At 41.2% G+C, this 21,751-nt stretch overlaps 1 protein-coding gene across 2 annotated transcripts in view; it reads left to right on the plus strand.

Moving 5' to 3' along the window:
- The window catches only part of ADCY8 (adenylate cyclase 8), a 185,384-nt gene that overhangs the window by 113,800 nt on the left and 49,833 nt on the right, over nt 1-21,751 (plus strand). The window contains exons 7-9 of one of the 2 annotated variants that reach the window (XM_073330121.2): nt 1,463-1,733; nt 10,206-10,403; nt 18,178-18,278. In XM_073330121.2, coding sequence (XP_073186222.1) covers nt 1,463-1,733; nt 10,206-10,403; nt 18,178-18,278 — 570 coding nt within the window. The remainder of the gene's footprint in view (nt 1-1,462; nt 1,734-10,205; nt 10,404-18,177; nt 18,279-21,751) is intronic. The other variant, XM_073330122.2, reaches the window with a different exon arrangement.

The following is a 21,751-nucleotide window of genomic DNA, read 5'->3' on the forward strand; positions in this document are numbered from 1 at the left end:
TACCCTTTTTACTACACAAATTTCTAGGTCTATCGCTAGGATTTTACATAGTATAAATCTGCAATGGCACCAAATAGGCCGCAAAACAAGGGTTGCAAAGAGGTGGGATGGGAAATATTATGGGCCAGAGTCTGAGCTGGTGTAAACCAGCACAGAGCTATTGAAATCAATGCCACTGCAAAATCTAGCTCTGTGTATCTCCTGCATATGTTACTCCTGGGGGAATTCTGTTCCAAAAGATTAAGAATTCTGCACACACTATTCTGTTTGTTAAAATAACACAATAGAATCATGCCAGTTTCAATTAGTTAGGTAATTTATTTCAAAATACCTGTCAGCAAGTAATAATACAGACCAAAATAAAAAGATCCAGGAAATGTTTTCTGACAAATAGATTCCTCACTAGGTGTATTAATGCAGAACTTCAAGTAACTCATTTAAACTACCATACGAAAACATATTCCTGCACCTCTCAGAAGCAGTGCAAAGCCTTCGGGGAGCCAGGTGCTCGGGGGGGGGGGGGGATAGGGAGGGGGGCAGCACACGGAGCCCCGTGGCCTCCTCGCCTAGGAGCCGGACCAGCTGCTGGCCACTTCCGGGGCACAGTGCAGTGTCAGAACAGGTAGGGACTGTCTTAGCCGGGCAGCACTGCCAAGGGGACTTTTAACAGCCCGGTCGGAGGTGCTGACCAGAGCCGCGACGACCCAGTGCCTTACATTCCGCCACCCAGTACTGGTTCATGATCCGCAGTTTGAAAACCACTGCTCTGGCTCACACTGAATAGTACCTCACTCTGGGGGTAGTCTGATGGCAATCAACGGGACTGTTCCTGGAGTAAGGTCCTACTTATCATAAGGGCATCAGGTTCTGGTATTAAAGCCCCAGTCCTGCAATCTGATCCATGTTAGCCTGGTGATGGTCTGATACCACTGCATACCATGCTCACCAATAGTGTCTCATTGTTTTCTTGTACTCCCTCCTCAGTCTGTCGGTATCCATTTGTTGTCCCTTGCCCTATACTTGGATTGTAAGCACTTTGAGGCAGGGACTGTCTGTTTGTGTGTATAGTACCTAGCACAATGGGGTCCTGGTGCGTGGCTGGGGCTCCCAAGTGAGACCTCAATCCAAATAATTAATAATAATAATAATATAATATAGGCAGATCCCTACACCTGCATGGAATCCCATGGAAGTGAATGGGGCTCCATGCTGGTGCCAGTGTTTGACCTTGGGCTCCCACTGCAGAACTGGAGCCTGTGTTTATAAAGAAATTTGGGGATCATGAGTGATTACACAGCACCTCTAAAATGTAACCATTTATAATGTTTAATTATTGTAAAATCATATGTAATACCAAAAAGAGCATTTATCTATAATGTTAAATAATGATGTAAAGCTCTTGATAGTCCTTCCTGTCAAAATATGCAATCAGCATTTAGTACCACTTGTGTCATACACGCAGGAGGATCCACATCTCCAAAGCCACTCTGGACTGCCTGAATGGGGATTATAAAGTTGAAGAAGGACATGGTAAAGAAAGAAACGAATTCTTAAGGAAACATAACATTGAGACCTATTTAATAAAACAGCCCGAGGAGAGTCTGTTGACTTTGCCTGAAGACATTGTGAAAGAATCTGTCAGCATCTCAGACAGGAGAAACAGTGGGGCAACATTTACAGAAGGATCATGGAGCCCTGAACTCCCATTTGATAACATAGTGGGAAAACAGAACGTAAGTCAAACTTTCCTTAATGTCATCAACTATGAAAGCATGCTTGAATGCGTCTCAATAATGAAAGCCTCAGAGGAAACAAATTCATCTTTAACCTTTTCTCTAACATTTACTGCAACTGTAGATGATTAAACAAATCACCTCAGGACAGAATTAACCTATGTATCAGAATCGGGGAAATGCCAAGGTTTCATGACGAGAAGGGGCAGGGGTTGGGTTTTTTTGGTCCAACTAAAATTAAATACTCTGCAGCTGAGTTTTAATTGTACCAAACCTCAAAGCAGTTAATTAAATGTAAAACCAATGTCCTTAAATGACACGAGATGGGCAGTCACCATGTGTAACCTCTATTTAACCAACACACTATATTTTCAGTGCTCTGCTGTATTCATTGGCAAAGTCAAGACAAGTAGGTGTATGTTGTGTGGGATATGCAAACATAGCGATGCATGAGTCCAAGTAAAGATATTTGGACTAATATGCACCTTGTGATAACAGTATCATTATTCTTCACATTCGTTCTTTATTAGCTTAAAAAAAAGTCCTGGACGTAATTATGGTTCCCTGACAGGGGGTTACTGGAATCTTGACTAGCTAAGGAGAAGTAGGGAGCAATAACATGAAAGAAATGTCTCTCTAGATTGCTCTCAATCAGACCCTTTTCAAAAGCATTTTATGTAAGTTGTTCGCATCCTGGGGATCCAATAATTTTTCACAGTCCTAAAATCAGTTATGAAACCTGTCTGCTTAAAACGAATTAAAGATGAAAAGGTTAAAATGCCCTAAGACACCACTCTTTCTACTGCATTTGAAAGATTGATGAGTCATAGTGAAACAAGATCAGTTTGAGTTGCTTTCCATTGGTATGTGAGAGATCTATAATGACATATTTTCTTTCTTTTGCTGCATGTACTTAGTCCTAGTCGGCTGAAACGTCTGTAGAACTTAAAGCTTTATTGTATGAAGATCTTGCTTCGTCAACTGTCTCTTGCTTAGAGTGATAAACCCTCACAAGTGATCAATTCTTTGTGAAAAGTCTTTGTCCTTTCAGACTAAAATGGTGCATGGTACAGTTTGCGGTTACATAAAACATACGTTTTATATGGGTATTTGCTTATCTGCATGTATAACTCCTTTCAGCTCTCACATCATTTTGTCAGCTTATATCCCTATTTTCATTCCATTGGGAATGAAAGAGTGCATGTGTGTTGCTAAAATTAACTTCTCTCAACATTCTCCCTTTCTTTGTTCTTTCCCTTTCCGATTTCTGTAGGCCAAAAAAAAAAATGTTGCAGATTGGGCTATTCTCCCATTGTCCATATTCTCAACTGTACCTTATCATGGTGCTAACAATGAAGAAAAAGAGCTATTGTTTTATACCATTGTTGACCTCCTTCCATCTAACAAGCCCATAAAAAGTCTGTGAAAATGACTGAAAGGTGTATCAATGCACGTATCTTCAAAGGGATTTGCACCTTATGGCAACAAAACGAATCTAAATCAACAGAAGATGGCTTCTCCCTATTTTGATTGACTATTATTTATCCCAGTATTAAAAACATAAATCATTTTTACTATATAACAGTTAATTAGCTGGGTAGATGCTCTAATTAGCCAATCACTGCATGCATGATTCAATTGTGTAATTTTCAATTGTAAAGTCAATATAGTGTGCATTATTGTTCATTAATAGTGGGCTGCAGCGAATATAATCTTAGAAATCAGATGGCATCTTTGAATTATGCTAGTAATTTGTATCTTTCTCCAAGGGCTGGTCAGCCTTGGACAGATTAAGCATTTAATAATGTTAATTATCAGCAGAAAGATCAATTGTAGCAGAGGAGGTTAGAGATGCAAGAAGCAGCTGTTCAACAGCGAAGCACTGGATTTGCTTTAGTATTTGCCAGTTCCTTTCAAATGTCCTCACTAAAAAATTATCAGTTACAACAAGATTTGGGTAACTCAACTCATCTGGTACCTGTGGCTTAATTCTAGGTCTTGCCGAGTCTATTTGAATCTGACAGATTAGAGTCTCTTCTGATTTCTCTCCTCCAAGCCCCAATTCATCACATTTCAAATTCTTTTCCCTAATTTATTTTGGACTGGTAGCCTATGCGAGTGGCGGGGAGTGGAGGTATGAGATTTGATTTAGAGGCCAAATAAGCCATCTACACATCACACACATGTAGAAAAGCTAAAGTTACCAGGCTTGTGACTTAGGTTTGGTTGTGAATTACGCCGAGGTTGTGAGTGGCCATAATGAAATTTAGTCCATGTCCAATATTCCTGGACTGTAAGGCTAGTGGAATGGAGCTATTAGCATGGGTGGGCCCTTCTGTAAAGCACAGACAGTCTCCAATCCCTGTGGTATATGGATAGTTGGTGGAATTGGATTCTCTGTCTGTGCTTTACAGAAGTTGAAACCAAGGGCGGAATATGGCCCCTGATGTTACTCTGAAGAAATTTGACACAAATGGGATGCAGTTACATGCTAATCTGACAGCTTTGTGGTGAATGCACATATTCTAGTGATTGTTTTGGTGACTGTTACCAATGCAGACATCTAATAAACAATGTATAAAGAATTCCATTGATTTTAGAGAAGTATGAACAACTGTTGTAAAGATCAGGAGTCAAACATAAAAGGGCAGGGGGTCATAAAGTGCAGGAGACGTAGATACAATTCCTAGTGTCAACCTCTTATTTTGGTGCCAAAAGCCCCTATGAAATAGTTTTACAGGATTGAATAGACAATGGAAACCTGTCTTTTGTTATTTTAATCATCCTGTAGTGTTTAACAAAAAATCATATCCCTGCTATAGCACTCCACTGTAAAAAAGAAACTTACAGAAAGGATATATTGCTCTCTATTCAATTTTATTACTTTTAGAATAATTTTCATAGAATTCTGTTTCATGCTTATGCAGTTCTGTAGGACTTTGACATAGAGCATCTTTAGCTGCTTCCATATCTTTGTGAATCTGGCCCTTGGACTAGGAATATATGGTGACAAAATGGAGCAGAGGGAATACTTCCTATTTTTTTCAAAAATGTGTGTATTTTTATTTTGAAAACTAACTTTTTAAAATTTGACCTCTGATTCCTGTACTTCAATATATTTCTGCACCCTCTGTTTTCAATTTATCTTATTTTATGTCTGGTTTTTGCCCTCTCACGCTTTTTGGTCTTTTCACTTTGAAGTCCAGATTCTGCCCTCTGGTGTCAATGTTAGCCCATCTAGTGGTGGAACTTGAACCTGAGAGCTTGTGCCTGTGTCATACACTACAAGACTCAAGCAATTAACCCATGTTCGAAAAGGAAACATTCAGCTCAGTGAATGGGAATTCGAATGCGCCATCTTTTTTAGCTAATGGTAGTATGAGTAGCCTGTCTACATTTGCATTACATCATACTGAAAACACAGCCCTTAAGGTCCACCAGAGTGTCATTTCTTCTGGCTAATAAATCAGGAGGCAAAACAAAACTCTGTTGGCACCACAATCAGTTGTCCAAGATTCCACTTGGCCAAGTTTTATATTCCGAATAACTAAGTTGACTCTGGATCTTTTTTGTTTACACAACAAAACCAATCCCAATTCCACACTAATTGGATATAGATAATATTGTAATTAGATTTAGTACTAAATTACAATTCAGCTGGAATATGTTGAATCAAAAGTATTTAAACCTACCCCTTGAAACTCTCTCAGCGTTTTTTCTTGTATTTTTTCAGTTACAAAAAAAAAAAGGAACCCTGGGTTAATGGGAAGTATTCTACTACTTCTTCCAACATTATTTGGGCCTAAACCCATATTCCCTGTCTATGCAAAACTACCACAGGCATCACTGGGAGATGACAAGTAATGGGCCTGTCTCACGCAACTCTTTTATATCAAAGTACGAGCCTCTTGAGTTGAGAGAACCCAAATATTTGAAGTAATATGATTGCAAGGTGTTAACATGCTAAGGCCCAAAACCTAGTCACAATGAAGTCAATGGAAATTTTGCTGTTGGTTTCAACGCGATAAGGATTCGCAGCTGAAGCATTAAACAACACTGGGAAATGCATTGTACTGTCAAACTGGAAAAGTTTTGTGTGAAAAACAAATTATAACAACTTCACTTGGGTGGCGGTAATAGGCATGAGAAAAATTGGAAACCATGTGCTGAACTGCATTATTCATGCCTTTTGATCCGCCTCACTAGATCTCTGTTTAGTAATCCTCGCCCTCCCTTGGAACATACTTGTAATTCCAAATCTCTTGACAACATCAAACAATGCCTATTTTAAACCTATCAACTTACTGGATGTTTCCTCCTTTCCCTTAATATTACACTGGTCTGAGGTACAGGATGGGCACCAGGAAGAGATCCTCAGCTGATGTAAATTGTCAAGACAACGTACTCCCAACTGATCTGCCCCATGGGATGAAATCCTGGTTCCATTGAAATCAATGGCAAAACTCCCAGGACTTTAACAGGGCTAGGATTTCACCCCGGACTAATGCAGGGGTAAGGTTAGATATACTGTGGTCCTGCAGCGTAACACATAGGAGCTTTGTGTGGTTAGAAAGGGGATATTGCCCTATTTTCCCATGAGATATACAGCACTTGCATCTCACCCTGGAAGGGCTAGTGATATCTGCATGGATGATCTCACTTAAGTCATTCTTAGAGTTTTCTAAAAATGTATTCATTATTACTTTCCTCTTCAGTACAGCTGGACTCGTGATATTAAAGAAGCTTGGTTTTACAGGCAGAGGGAAGTGAAATATCGTTCCCATGCAGTATTTCAAATCTCTCTGAAACATTTCTAAAGTTGTTTTTTTTGTAACACATCTTCATCTGTGTTTGAGTAGAACCTCGTACACTGGTTCCCTGATTCTGAATGGAGTCTTAAGGTGCTACTGTAGTGTAAATGCTGATGATCATGATATATAGAATATGTCATTGCATGATATAAAGGTTTCAGTGCTGTTCATTTGGGAGGTTAGGCCTAACTCCTGAGTACAATGGCTATCCCCAAACTCAGGTCAATAAAACCTTTAGAGCACACCGTTGCATGCATGCACATTTGTGCATATGACAGACAGACACAGAACCGTTGCCTTTAAAAAAAAAAAGACATTTGCCAACCGTTAACCACACTCATATCATAGACACTAGTTTTTCCCTAGACTTAGAAGAATAAATAAATGTGATAACTCTACAGTAGGGCATCTGTTGGCAAACGTGGAACTGTTTTGTTTTGACCACTGTATATACAATGCTTTCTCTGCCAGTAGGGGGTGACTGAAAACACTATGTCTTGTCTTTCAATGTCACTCACTAATATGGAAAAACAAATCATTAGGTCCAGATTCTGCCACCCTCACTAATATTCAGTAGTACTTTACTCTGCAAATAGCCCTGTTGGTTTCAATGGGATTACTCGGGGAATAAGAACTACTCTGGATGAATAAGGGTGGCGGCATCTGGCCCTCAGTAGTTATATGGATCACCAGTATTTGTTCCATATAGCTGCTGACCAGACAGCATCATAGGCTTGGTGGGGAAGCAAGTATTCCACATTGGTTCCCCTAGCAAATGAAGAACAAAGCATGGGATGTGCTGGCACAAGTGGATTAGAGCACATACCTTGGTCAATGACACACAGATAACCTTTTATTACTTGATTTTTATTGCCCATTAGGGAGAAGCTGTTTGTGTCAGTGTCTTTGTTTGTGTGAGAGAGAAAGATGGACATATTACATCATGTTCAGCTGGGATTTGTCCTTCTTTTTCCCGGAGAAATATGGATTGTTTCAATCCGCTTCCCTCCTTGTCCCACTGCAAATTGCATTGTGACCCCTGTCATGATTAGGTGGCATATTTAGTCACCAGTAGTTCTAAACCAATTAGTTAATATACGCAGCAACAAAGCAGCATGATTCTTCACTTCACATTAAGCCAAATAATTTTAGTCACCTGCTGAGGTGAGGTGAGATAATTTGCCCCAATTAATCAAGAGTTACCCTGCTAAAACATCAGGCACTTGTCTCCCTCTGTTTCCAGCAGAGCTGGACTTAATTCTGAAGAGACCAAAACACTTCAGCCTCTGAAGTGATCCTGTTCTTATAGAGACCAAGCACTGCTTCAAGCCTCCATCCCTGTAACAGAATATCCATAATAGCTTCGCCACAGATCCCAAGTTTAAATTAACTCCTTCAAGTCTGGAGAATGACAAATATACCTCTAAAGAAAGGATGTTATTAGGTGTGATCCACAACACATTGCAATCACATTTTCTAATGTTCCTAAAATCTCAAATCTCATGATCCAGGGCTTCTCCCAATCACCAGTAGGGATCAGAAAGGACCCTTATTTTTTTTTCTCCTTCCTCTGAAGTATCAGAGATGTCCATACCTGCAGATGGAACACTTGGCAGAGTGGGCCAGTGATTTGAGGTGGTACTGAGCATTGTGTCTCTCAGCTTGGCTGGCTGGTTCATACTCACATGCTCCGGGTCTAACTGATCGCCATATGTGGGGATGGGAAGTTATTCCCCCAGATCAAATTGGCAGGGACGCTGGTTGTGGTTTTTTCTACGGCATGGGGCATGAATGCCAAAATCATCTGGGTATATATCACTGAAAAACTCCTTGTCACTGCTGGGGCCTCAGGCATTTTGTGCACCTCGGTCCTTCCTGTTCTCTGCCTGTGGCATGCAATAGTTTAAGCCCCAGACGGCTATAATACTTTGATCTAATTCTGGTTGATAGGGTTGGTCTGGGGATGGCTAGCTGGAGTTTATTGGCCTGTGATTTACAAGAGGTCAGATTAGATGTTCTGGTGGTACCTTCTGGCATGAAACTCTGACTCTAGAAAGATTCCTAATGATTTCACTGGAATCTGCCCTTAATGCATACATCTTAACTTTTGCATACCAGCGATAAGATGGGGACCTAGATATGTCTGAAAGTTTTTAGGGTAATGTTTAATTGATTTCCCTTTCCGAAAATTTGGTAGTGCTGCCTTTTTTGTGACTAAGTAAAAGGGCTTCTCAAAACATTTAAAGGGTGAAATCCAGCCGTATTGAAGTCAAGAGCAAAATCCCCATCAACGTCAATATTGGAAGGGATTTGAGCCATAGTGTGTTAAGCTCTTTTGGCTTTCTGTGTTCTAAAGTTTCTCTTCTAATTATGCAGTGTAAGAGAGCAATTTACTATTCAGGATTATTTCATCCTTGGCCTCTGTACCAGGACTTCAAATAAGGTTGCCACTTCAGCTGTATTTTGTGGTGGTAATTAGGCTAAAACCACTCTCATTTCTTATGTGCTACTCAACATTTATCAGAAGGTAACAGCTTAAGATCGTTTCTGTCCATGCTCTGAATTTGGACCAGGGAAAGACTCCATATTCCATTATCTGCATGGAGTCTCCTAATCAATAAAAATTGCCTTATGGGTTCAAACCACTGGTCCATCTAGACCAGTATTATGTCTGCTGCAGCGGGCAGTACCAGATACATCAGAGGAGCCCTGCAACAGGCAGCTGTGAATTAACCTGCCCACAAGGAACATTTCTTCCTAACCCCTAATAATTAGAGGTTGTCTTGTACCCTAAAGTTTGAGAGTTTATATCCCTTCTACTCACTAGCATTTTTTTAAACATTGGGACTATAGCAGACAATAATGTTTAAGTTTTCCCGTTCAATCTGCTGTCTTGTGGTTTGCATAATGAATTGCTACACTGGGTTGAGTTACTCCTTCATGGAATTAAATTCTACATCTGTTCTCAAAGTTAAACACTACTCTTACTATCTCCACCATCTGTCCTTTTCGAAACTTCACAGAAATCACTTGCGTCATCAGTGGTGGAAAAGGACAATTAAAATGATCTACAAAAAAATCTACCACAGTTACGACCATGAAAAGTGATGTATATGAATGATGTTAACCAATATGGCATAACTGTGATCTACATATGCTGGTTGGAACATACCAATGTAGAGAAGCTCACTGTCTGTTTGAAAGCATATGAACAGACACATGGTGAGGCAGACAGGGACGTTTCTCTTTCTTTCTCCTCCCCTCCAAACTATCTGTTCCCTGACTATACACATCCAGTAACTTCACTGTCTTTTCTCCTTTACATATTTTCTGTGAATTCTATTCTAATTTGCTGAGACTGACCACTGAATTCAGTCCCCTGTTTCCTTGGTAATGCAGCGGCAAAATCTGGAAACATTACAATGATATAGTTCAGTGGAACCACAAACATAAAAGCCCCTACAAAACATGACACGAAAGCAGCCACCTACTATACTGTATGTGTTTAGTGGAACAGACGTTATTTTAAACTTCTGTAGGTTTCATTGAATGAATTGCATGAAATGCTGTTACGGTTTGCAATGCAACATGATCTAAAACATTGCATTTTTAACCCAAGGGGACCAGCAGGTTTATTCTGTTTGCATGTGCTTTCCCCTAGACTCTGGCTGCCCTAACAAGAAATTCAATAAATCTGCTTCCAAACCATCTTGCACAAGCTTTGCATGTCCAGTCTGGGCCCGAGGAAATTAACAAGCGAATAGAGCACACCATCGACTTACGGAGTGGCGATAAATTGAGAAGAGAGCATATCAAGCCTTTCTCACTGATGTTTAAAGACTCCAGCCTGGAGCATAAGGTAGCTGGGTCTTGATAGCTGCATTTTTCCAATTCAAATTGTCTTAAATGTCCACTGAATTAGAGACAATAGCTCTAGGTTCTAGCTTTGTTTTGTTTTGTTTTTTAGAAGACACGATTGAACCGAAGGTCATTCTACTCCTTGATGAGTCAGTTCTAAAGCTGGCAAATCCCTACTAGTGAGCCAAGGGCTGCTTTTGAAGAAAAGTGAAAGCTGTTTGCCAGCTTTTTAATTGGATGATGAGTCAAAGCAGAGCTTACTTTTTAAAATGAGGCTGCTTGGGCACAAAAACCGGGAGCAAGCATGTCAATAAAATGATGCTTCTCCTTAGGAAAATTAAAAAAAAAGAGGATAGATAGTATAGAAATCTATTCCCCCTTTTTGGTGACACAATCCCACCTGAAATCCTAGTCAATTGCTATTTTTTATTTTGAGTCAAAACCACTCTATCAAATCTTTGTTTTAGTCCCGAAATTAAAGAAACGTTCTACTTCTGAGGGATAAATATTGTTTTCTCATGTCTCATGTTGCTCCTGAGCTGCAGTATGATCCCACCCGAATCTTGTCTCTTGTCTGCATTCAAAAGCACATATATATTTCAGTTTGAAAGTGGGAGGGGGAATGGAAAAGCGAGCTCGTCCAGTGTTCCTTGCAAACTAATTGTGTTGGTTCTTTTCATTGGTTTCAAATGACTTCATCAACCCAGAGAATAACAAAGTGCTCAGTGTCAGCAGTGATAGTCTTATGGTCAGGTATATGCCTAATTGGAGAAGGGGGAGGGAGAGAAACAGCATGGAAGTTGCACGCTTGAGGAGTCTTGCTGTCCATCAGTGCTTTAACATCTGTTGAGCAACAGCTCAAGGTACATTCGCTCAACTCATGTAGGCAGATCCTCAACTGGTGTAAATTGTCATAGCTCCATTGACTTCCACAGAATTATAATAATTGACAGCAGCTAGGGGCCTGTCCCATAGACATCTGCGAGCAATTTGAGTCTGATCCCACATTCCGGACTCAGGCAATACTCTGATTACAGACCTTGCTCTCATTAAGTAGGAACTTCTCCTCCTGAAACCCTTGCTGTCATTGAATCGTACATTACTTTGCAAAAGACCCCACTGAAGAAAAGAGGACTGACTATTCAAGAAGTAAGTTACTACTCAATACGAGCAAAGCCTCAATCTGGCCCAAAGTAAATAGGAATTTTCCAGAATCAAGTCCTATGTTAGGGGCATTGTTTTGTTAAACCTGCCTGCCAGCTCAGACTCCACAATCAGCAATGACAGGAAAATTCCAGACAGAAAATTTGGGATCTAATTTAAATTCGGTTTAAGCAGGGCAAGAAAAAACCCACCCGTCACATCTCATAGGTCAGATTTCAAATATTAACAAGGTGTTAAATTATATCTAAATGACGGAAAGGTGTCTGTCAAAAAGTCAGCATTTGTTAGTGGTTGCAACACCTGTTGCTCTCAGTATGGTACCTCAGAGAGCACAGTGCCATAACTGTTGGTAAATTATGACTTTTTTAATGATAACCATTGTATATCCGCATTTCTAGTCCATGCAGAACCAGCAGGCACAGAATATGAAAAAATGAAGAACGTCTTTTAAAAGTGAACTGGAATAGTTTCAACTTTCTGAATCTGCTTTTTTCAAGTACTGGGTAGAAGTAGATTCAGATAGATTATTTTATCTGATCTGGTTTGTTCAGAGCTAATAATTAGAGGAAAACCAAGTTCTCATAGCTATTCATCTTGCTAAGATGCAGTCTAACCATGCCATCACAAGCTAGACAGTGAGTTCTTGAGGGCCTGGGACTGCTTCGTCGTACATGTGTGCAAAGTGCCATGCACACCAATTGTGCTACTCAAAATAATACATCTAGTAAGTATTCATGGGGCCAGTAGGTTAATGAAAGGCAAATCATCATGTACATTTGATTACTAATATAGTGGAACTACCGTATATTGACATGCAGGAAATGTTTGTTCCTCCCAGTTTTGCCTGTGCAATGATTGTAGGGTTAGCACCACTTAGTGATGTTATACAAGGTAATATCTGCAGAGAATAGCTACAATTTCTAGAAAGGCAGCCCCTAATTATTTTCTAGATTGTCTCTATACTATCATTCAACACTAATTGTTTTCCTCTTGTTTTATCAGGTTAAAATTTGAGTCCGACCAGACTATTTCAAAACATTTTCTCGCTAAGCTCTCATTGTCCCCAGTCCTTGCCTTTCACTCCAGAATCAGACTTTTTCCCCAGTTCTTAACACTTCTCTGCTGTCTGCCACGACCTTCTACATCAGCTCCTCTAGTTGCTCTCCGCAGTGCTTCTGAGTAAATGAACTGGCACACGTTTATTGGCCTTCCCCTCTCACTCTGCAGTTCCCCCATGCCTGATTGATTTAGTTTGCTCCCTGTCGCCTTCAGTTTAGTGCGGTGGCTGCCACAAGACAGCAGCGGCTCAGAAATAAAAATATTTCCAAAATGTTTCCAATTTCTTTTTTTTGAAACCTTGTGTCCGTACATTCAGCCTGGTGCTTTTACACAGCACCGACTTCTCCCGAATAAACCCTTCTCTTTCGTTGTCCATGCATTTCTCCCTAGAGAATGCATATATTAAATATGTACAATAGATTCGCTAGCATTAACCCCACTGGCAATAATAAAGCATCATACTTGCTAGCCATGGTCATTCTGGACAGAGAGTCAATGGCTTATATCTCAGATCAATTGACAAGCAAGTAAATATAAAAAATGCACTCCGACTGTATAGGCAATAGGACTGTGCACCACTTATGTCCCATTGAAGGCTAATTTTCGGTAGTTTGAGTGGGACTTAAAGGGAGCATTGAACTTACATTGCATCTCTGCTCAGGAACTGGGATTTCATCCATTATAAAATCACTGCAGTCAGTGGAATTACAGCAGGGTTAATTTGGAGCTTTGATTTGTTAAAAAGGATATAAAAGCAAAGTATCAATTTCAGGAATCCACCTGCTTTGTGTAAATGGCACAATTTGTTGTGACGTAGCACAATTCCTATCTATTTATAACAGTTTAGGTCTTTATGATTACTTCCAGTGGCAGATTCCCCATTCCTCTGTTGTTCTCCTCTACTGTTGCATGAATGTAGATTCCACAGACACGGCAAGCATAGTTATATCAGAAAATAGGATACCACCATGAAAGGAAAGATAAAATGCACAGTGAACTCCACCAGGATTCATTGTGTTAGGAGGGATTCATGCAAGATCCCAAATAGTGTGTTTTTAAAATTATATCACCAAATGGACCAGTCATTGCTAATTCATATGTCACGTATTAGCGCTTGATATCTCACTGGACTTTCATTATAATTCACTCCCAGTTTCACTTGAAGCTATTTTCACAAACAGGATAGTGGCAAATGGGCAAAATCAAAAGAGACACAGCTAAAGAATCCTTGAAGTTTTAGTATCAGACTGTGGAAGATGCTGACAGCCTTCTAATGGCTCACAAAGGTTCTCAGCTATCACTTAGGATGATTCCCCTCTAAATAGGCGTTTATCATGGAGGGGGTTCTCTGCACTTCTTGTTTGTCTGTTAGAAATTTCCCAATACCATGAATCCCATGCAGATATATCAGGGGAGTGTGGCAGAGAAATTTTCAGCAGGGCAAAGGTTGTGCTCAGGAAAGTCTCATTCCTAAAAATGTAGCTATCCCTAAAGGAATTCCTAGCCTCAGAGTTATTCCTCTCCTCACAAGGGTTATTCCTACAGAGAACTACATTGCATTGGGAAAGGAATGTAGGAGGAAGTTGCTATGGGGAAGTTGTCCCCAGGGTGACATTTCAATCTTAGTGTTCCCATGGAAAATGTGTAATCTGGGCTGTTCTAATTACAAAAACATCTCCGAAGGCTGTGAGCTCTTAAGGGCAGGGACTGTCCTTCCATTACATGCTTGTACAGTGCCCAGCACAGTGGCGCCTGATACTGCATTGTGGCCTCTACAGGCTAATGATGATAAACCTCCTCATCACTAATATTAATTAAGGCCAGTTCATGCCCTGGTTCTCTGCAGCCGTGAACGGCGGAGTGCCCACTGCCATCTGTGACTGCACAGTCCCTGCCCAGACCACCACTCTACGCATGCGGAAGGAAAGGGATTGGATGCTGCGAGCAAGTGGTCAGAGAGGGGTGGGGAATGAGCAAAGCTGTTTGGGGCCTGCTATGCTACGCACAGTGCCGGATGGGAGCCCAGGGAAGCATTGTGCCTCTCTGAGTCAGAGTGACTTCCTGGCATTCCTCCTGGAGCAGGGGTGAGCCTCGAGGCTCAGTCCAGCCCCTAATGATTTCAAAGCACTCAGAAATATTAACAACAAGTCCTTCTCAAGGCACAATTATGCCACATACGCCTTTATCCTTTCAAAATCAATTTAAATACAGCAGGAAATGCTGTATTTGTACTGCAGTAAATTAATTCTCTATAATTTCCCTAACCAATCATTTTCATTTCATAATAAATTGTAAAAACTTAAAATTAACTTTCCTTGGTTATTTTGTGCAGTGCATAGGCCCAGTCCTGTACAGTTTAGGCAGGCAAAACCCTTTCTTTCTTCAGTGATAGTTTTACCTGAATCAGGAGTGTGGAACTGGGTATTTCACATGTTACTAGAAAGAAAATGGGGCTTTATATTTGATAGGAGACAAGTTTTGTGTTTACGAAGAGCAGCTGAATTTAATATGCCAGTTCTCTTTTGTACTATCATTATGTCATTGTTGCTGATAGCTCAGTGACTCAGGTAGTATTTGGAGACAACTCTAACTAAACTCACACCCATGGCTTCAAAAATTGACATCCATCTCGAAAAGCGAGTAGGAAGCATCCCCTAATGAGTGTGGTGAGGCACTAGCAATCAATTTCTGCAAAGTTTAAGCCTTCTTTAAAAAAAGAAAAAAGAAAACATGAATGGATGAAGTGGTGTCTTCTTGCAAACGCAGGTAAACAGATCTACTGTCTCTGCACACAGCAGCAGAGTGAAACTAGTAACCTTGTGCACAGTAGTGAAACCATCAAGAATCATGTCAATTTCACACTGCCGCAGCAATGAGTAGACAAAGGAGTTATTCATGAGAGAAGGGTATCCAAAAGACAGAAGCAGGCAGAGAGGTAAATGGACATCCTTCTTCCTTATAGCAAACAGGACACTTTGGAAGAGGGAGAAGCTAAGAAGCACCTTCTCCCTTCCAAAAGCTAGATGAGATAGAGTTTTAGATTTCAGCAGATGCTCAAACAGGAAATGAAGCCCAAGGATGCAAGGATTGGACACAGTTTTAAAGCCCATCAGTCACCTCCTTCAAAAGTAGCCGAGAAGACAGAGGGTTGAGCTTTGCAACATGCTGTTACCCAGGGACCTTAGTGATGCAGCTCCCTCTCTCTTGCCACTTGCCCTGCTCATGCCCACATTTTAGTTCTGCTTCTCTGGACCTGTCAGCATCGGGGGGGGGGAGTTTGTTTGTTTCTCACAAAATCTGAAAGGGAGATCCATATACATTTTATATTACCTTTGATTTCATTTACAGTGCTGAATATATAACTCGGCTTCACCATCACCTAGAGAGATTAGATGAAGCAGAGAGGCATGATTCCATTGCAATAAAGGAGGAGAGAGAAAGTTTTACAGATAGGCACCTTTTTACTTTTATTCCTTAAAGGAATTTTTGTAGCACAGATAAGGCATAAATAGAGCTATGCCAGGTTTTTTGAAATTTAGGTACACAGGCCAGCTCCTCATCGGCTGTAAATTGACATTGCTCCACTGAAGTCAGCGGTGATATGCTGATTTCCACCACTTAAGGACCTAGTCCATCTGCCTCCTGGTTTAACTGATTCACTTTTATTGACTGAGCCCAAAACTCGTTTCTGAAGGGACTTGCATGGCAAGGGTCACGCGGTAATCTGCGATGTCTGCTAGGATTTCCAAAATCTGTGGTTTGCAGGACTGGAAGCAAAATGCTTGGCAATATGTAGTTTGAATTTCAAAAAAAAAAAAAAAAAAAAAGCCAAAACAGAGGAAAGCATTTGGTGGCATCTTTGCAACTCAAGGAGCCTTCAGTATAAAAGTTGGGCTGTTGGCAGAATAATATCCCCACTTGAATGCTCATGTTCATAAGTTTCTATATTACCTGTGTGTTAGTTGGAATATTGACTGTCACGACTTGAAAGGAGAACAGGATAAATGTAATACAGAGTTCAGGCCATATTCTGTTAGGCTCCTGGGAAAAGGCATAATGCTACCCCAAGTGACTCATACATTACAAAGGGAGCATTAACGGTTATCCATATTATCACCCAGCGCCATTCACAAATCTCATGCACAATTTATTCTCCTGAGAGTAGGATATGTATGGGTTTGTGGAAGGGGGGGAGCTATGTGAAGAGGAAATTACAGATTTAAAGATCATTTAGATATGAATAGAGCCCTACCAAATTCACGATCATGAAAAACGCATCATGGACTGTGAAATCTGGTCTTTTGTGTGCTTTTACCCTACACTATACAGATTTCTTGGGGGAAACCAGCGTTTCCCAAACTGGGGGCCTTGACCCAAAAGGGAGTTGCAGGGGGGTCGCAAGGTTATTTTAGGGGGTCACGGTGTTGCCACCTTTACTTCTGCGCTGCCTTCAGAGCTGGGCGGCCGAAGAGTGGCGGCTGCTGACTGAGGGCCCAGCTCTGCAGGCAGCAGCGCAGAAGGAAGGGTGGCAATACCACACCAGGCCGTTCTTCCTTCTGCGCTGCTGCTGGCGGCGGCTCTGCCTTCAGAGCTGGGCTCCCAGCCAGCAGCCGCCGCTCCCCAGCTGCCCAGCTCTGAAGACAGCGTCGCCGCCAGCCGCAGTGCAGAAGTGAGGGTAGCAGTACCGCAACCCTCCATAGCTCCTTTTTGGGTCAGGACCCCTACACTTACAACACTGTGAAATTTCAGATTTAAATAGCTGAAATCAACTATTTTTAAAACCCCATGACCGTGAAATTGACCAAAATGGACGTGAATTTGGTAGGGCCCTAGATATAAAGCTATAGACTGACCTTGACATTACACTCCGTGATCCCTTCCCATCACAGAGTGGTCTCTTGCCATGTTTTGGAGAAATCAGAATAAGCAAGGGCAATAGAGCTCAGGAGCGGAGGGGAGGGACTCCAGCTGAAAGTTGAGTATTTTAAAAGGAAAATGTAATGACCTTTATCCTGAAAACACTTACGCACACGTGTAACTTTATGTATGTGATGCAGCCCCTGTTGACTTCGGTGCATTTCTTCCATTTCTTTTTAATAGAGTCCCCAATTAAAACCTTGTATCCAAACACTGCTGAACTATGGGATATTAGAGATCTAGATCTGAATTTACTGCTTGGACTTCCCTGTCAGTACTATGTACCTAGGTATTTTGCATCATATTCATCCCCGTGGTACCTGTATCCTCACCCCATCTTTTGCTTTTTAATGCATGGAATTCAGACAAAAAGGCAACCATGTAAAAGCACTTTGTATTATAAAGCAAAAGGGTTGGGGTTTGCTCCCATTGTGAGAGTGGTTTATTGGCTCATTCATGACATGATGATTTTCTTTCATGATGATTTTCTTTCTTTTTTAAAAACAACACCACAATATGCTGATTAATGTACCAGATCCTCTTTTAAATTTCCCAGAAACGTCAAAGAATGTCACTCTTTACAAAACTGATGCATGAGTCGAAGGTTAATTCATTCTTCTTTATTTTTTTTCCAGTATTCTCAAATGAGGGATGAAGTGTTCAAATCAAACTTGGTGTGTGCATTCATTGTCCTTGTATTTATCACGGCAATCCAAAGTTTACTTCCTTCTACAAGGTAAATACAAAGAGACCTCATTACAATTCTAAAAGGCATTACGGGGAAAGCACAGGATTAGGGCCAGTGTTTTCCGGCAATGAAAACAGAATAATTTCAGATTTTCAAAGCTGTATATTTCGGAAATTTTGGAAATGTAGTATATTACTACAAAAATACATTAATACAAATATCAACAAACATGAGCAATATATAATTCTTTACCGCACAAAAATCCTAAGTGCTGAGGGGTAGACCCAGGTGTGCAGGGGAGGTGAGCGGGGTAGAAGCGCTGTGAATGCTCTCAAGAGCAGGTACGAGTGCCATCCACTCTGCAGCATGACAAGGGAGCCCGGCGCCTGGCTGCCAAGTCCCCTGCCCACCCAGGGGAAACTCCTCAGCAGTTTTGCTGAGCCCAGGCCTCTATGAGAAGAGGAGAAGGTATCAGCAAGTCTCAATAGCCAGCGTCTGCCCTGTGCCCTCAGGATGAGTCAGGTTTCTCCGGGAAGAAATCAGCAGTCGGAGGGCATGACCCTGCGTGCCCTGCCCACCCTCTGACCAGCGATTCTGGAAATTAAGTGTAATTCTAGAAATGAAGTGTCATTTCAGAAAAAAACATGGTAATAGCAACAGTTTCACGGAAAACACTGGCCCTACCCAGGACAATAATATTTCTATAATTTCCTTCATTTATGTAACATAAATCAAGCAACTTGATTCTAAAGTTCCTAAGAAAAGATTGGAAATATTAATGCATGGGGTTTTTTTCTTGTAACATACTTTTGTATCATGCTGTCTTCAGGACCTAACACCACTCCTGTCTTCTCATCTTGTTAGGGAGAGAATTGAAATCCACAAGGCCTGCTATGTCTTGAATCATTCTATCAGTTTTAAGTGGCACGTACCATTGAAATGAATGGGGAGTTTGACTTTAAAAAATCAGCATCATATGGCCTCATGTTTCTACAGATAATCTAAAAAATGGTCATTCTGAATGGGTACAATTTCTTATTAGTAAATAATTATTGGTGGGTTGGTGACTGGTTAAAAAGTGCTTTTGTTTCTGTGTTCCATCACAGCACATAAGTATGTCTTAAGTAAGTTGTGTAATTATACTTTATCAATGGTGTGATGTGATGTATAATTATCCTGTCAGGAACAGTCTTGTACTGTCAAGAATGGTAGAGTAAATGACCTAGTAGCTCTTTTCCCACTCTGATTTATCTGGGCTTCACATAGCACTGAGTTCTCTTAACTCCCGCTGAAGTCAACAGGAGTTGAGGGTGATCAGTAGTTTGAATAACTAGGCCATCTGTATTGCACGATGGAACTTCATGTAACATAACCAAACGTGTCAGACTTTCATTTTTGTCCAGCTTCTCCTGCCATTGAATGCAGCATTTTTCTAAGCATTGTGCACCCATTTGTCTATCTACATGCCACAGCCGTGTTGAGCATCTACTGCTCTACAATACAAAAACCCTAGGCTCTTAACTTCCCCAAAGTCACACGGCTGAGTCTCCTATGAGGTGAATGATGCTGCTACTACAGAACGGGATGCACAAAGCACTCAATTCTCAGACAGCTGCTTGTCACACAAAGGAACTTGACCACCTGTGGGATAACTTTGAAACTATAGCAACCTGACAAGCGCTAAGGACTTAAACTAACTGATTTGTGCTTTGAATAAGTATTAAAAGTGCCTGTAGCCTACGACAAGTGCTTTTTTTCATTTATCAATGAAAAATTTTAAAAACATATGATCTTAGGCATGCCTTTATATTATGGTGATGGGCACATTATAAATGTGTGTATAGTAATTTGCGTAAACTCCCACAACATTTAGAATTCTAATGGATCAAAAACACCCCTTATTTTTGATTTTATAGAAATCACAAACCCAGCCACCACTGGTTTGCAAAATGTCCCTGTCCCCCAGCCCATTTTTACCAATTTATAATCTCCAGTTTCTTATCTTCCGTTCTTTAGAAATAATCTACTCTGAGTATCATAAAGCAAGGCGAATACTGGGTACATGAGCTATTCTAGTCATGGTGGCAGTCTACTATAGACCACCGGACCAGGACGATGAGGTGGACGAGGCTTTCTTCCGCAGAAGAAAACTTTCTAACTCGCAGAAGTTACTAGATCGCACGCCCCGATTCTCATGGGAGACTTCAATCACCCTGATATCTGCTGGGAGAGCACTACAGCGGTGCACAGACAATCCAGGAAGTTTTTGGAAAGTGTAGGGGACAATTTCCTGGTGCAAGTGCTGGAGGAACCAACTAGGGGCAGAGCTCTTCTTGATCTGCTGCTCACAAACCAGGAAGAATTAGTACGGGAAGCAAAAGTGGAGGGGAACCTGGGAGGCAGTGACCTATGAGATGGTCCAGTTCAGGATCCTGACACAAGGAAGAAAGGAAAGCAGCAGAATACGGACCCTGGACTTCAGAAAAGCAGACTTTGACTCCCTCAGGGAACTGATGGGCAAGGTCCCCTGGGAGAATAACATGAGGGGGAAAGGAGTCCAGGAGAGCTGGCTGTATTTTAAAGAATCCTTATTGAGGTTACAGGGACAAACCATCCTGATGTGTAGAAAGAATAGTAAATACAGCAAGTGACCAGCTTGGCTTAACAGTGAAATCCTTACTGATCTTAAATACAAAAAAGAAGCTTACAAGAAGTGGAAGATTGGACAAATGACCAGGGGATGAGTATAAAAATATTGCTCGGGCATGCAGGAGTGAAATCGGGAAGGCCAAATCACTGGTGGAGTTGCAGCTAGCAAAAGATCTTAAGAGTAACAAGAAGGGTTTCTTCAGGTATGTTAGCAACAAGAAGAAAGTCAAGGAAAGTGTGGGCCCCTTACTGAGGGAGACAACCTAGTGACAGAGGATGTGGAAAAAGCTAATGTACTCAATGCTTTTTTTGCCTCTGTCTTCACGAACAAGGTCATCTCCCAGACTGCTGCACTGGGCAGCACAGCATGGGGAGGAGGTGACCAGCCCTCTGTGGAGAAAGAAGTAGTTCGGGACTATTTAGAAAAGCTGGGCGTGCACAAGTCCATGGGTCTGGATGCGTTGCATCCGAGAGTGCTAAAGGAGTTGGCGGATGTGATTACAGAGCCATTGACCATTATCTTTGAAAACTCATGGCGATCGGGGGAAGTCCCAGATGACTGGAAAAAGGCTAATGTAGTGCCTATCTTTAAAAAAGGGAAGAAGGAGGATCCTGGGAACTACAGGCCAGTCAGCCTCACCTCAGTCCCTGGAAAAATCATGGAGCAGGTCCTCAAGGAATCAATTCTGAAGCACTTAGAGGAGAGGAAAGTGATCAGGAAGAGTCAGCATGGATTCACCAACGGCAAGTCATGTCTGACTAATCTAATTGCCTTCTAAGATGAGATAACTGGTTCTGTGGATGAAGGGAAAACCGTGGACGTGTTGTTCCTTGACTTTAGCAAAGCTTTTGACACTGTCTCCCACAATATT

Source organism: Lepidochelys kempii, chromosome 2 (assembly GCF_965140285.1).
Source record: "Lepidochelys kempii isolate rLepKem1 chromosome 2, rLepKem1.hap1, whole genome shotgun sequence".
NCBI lineage: Eukaryota > Metazoa > Chordata > Testudines > Cheloniidae > Lepidochelys > Lepidochelys kempii.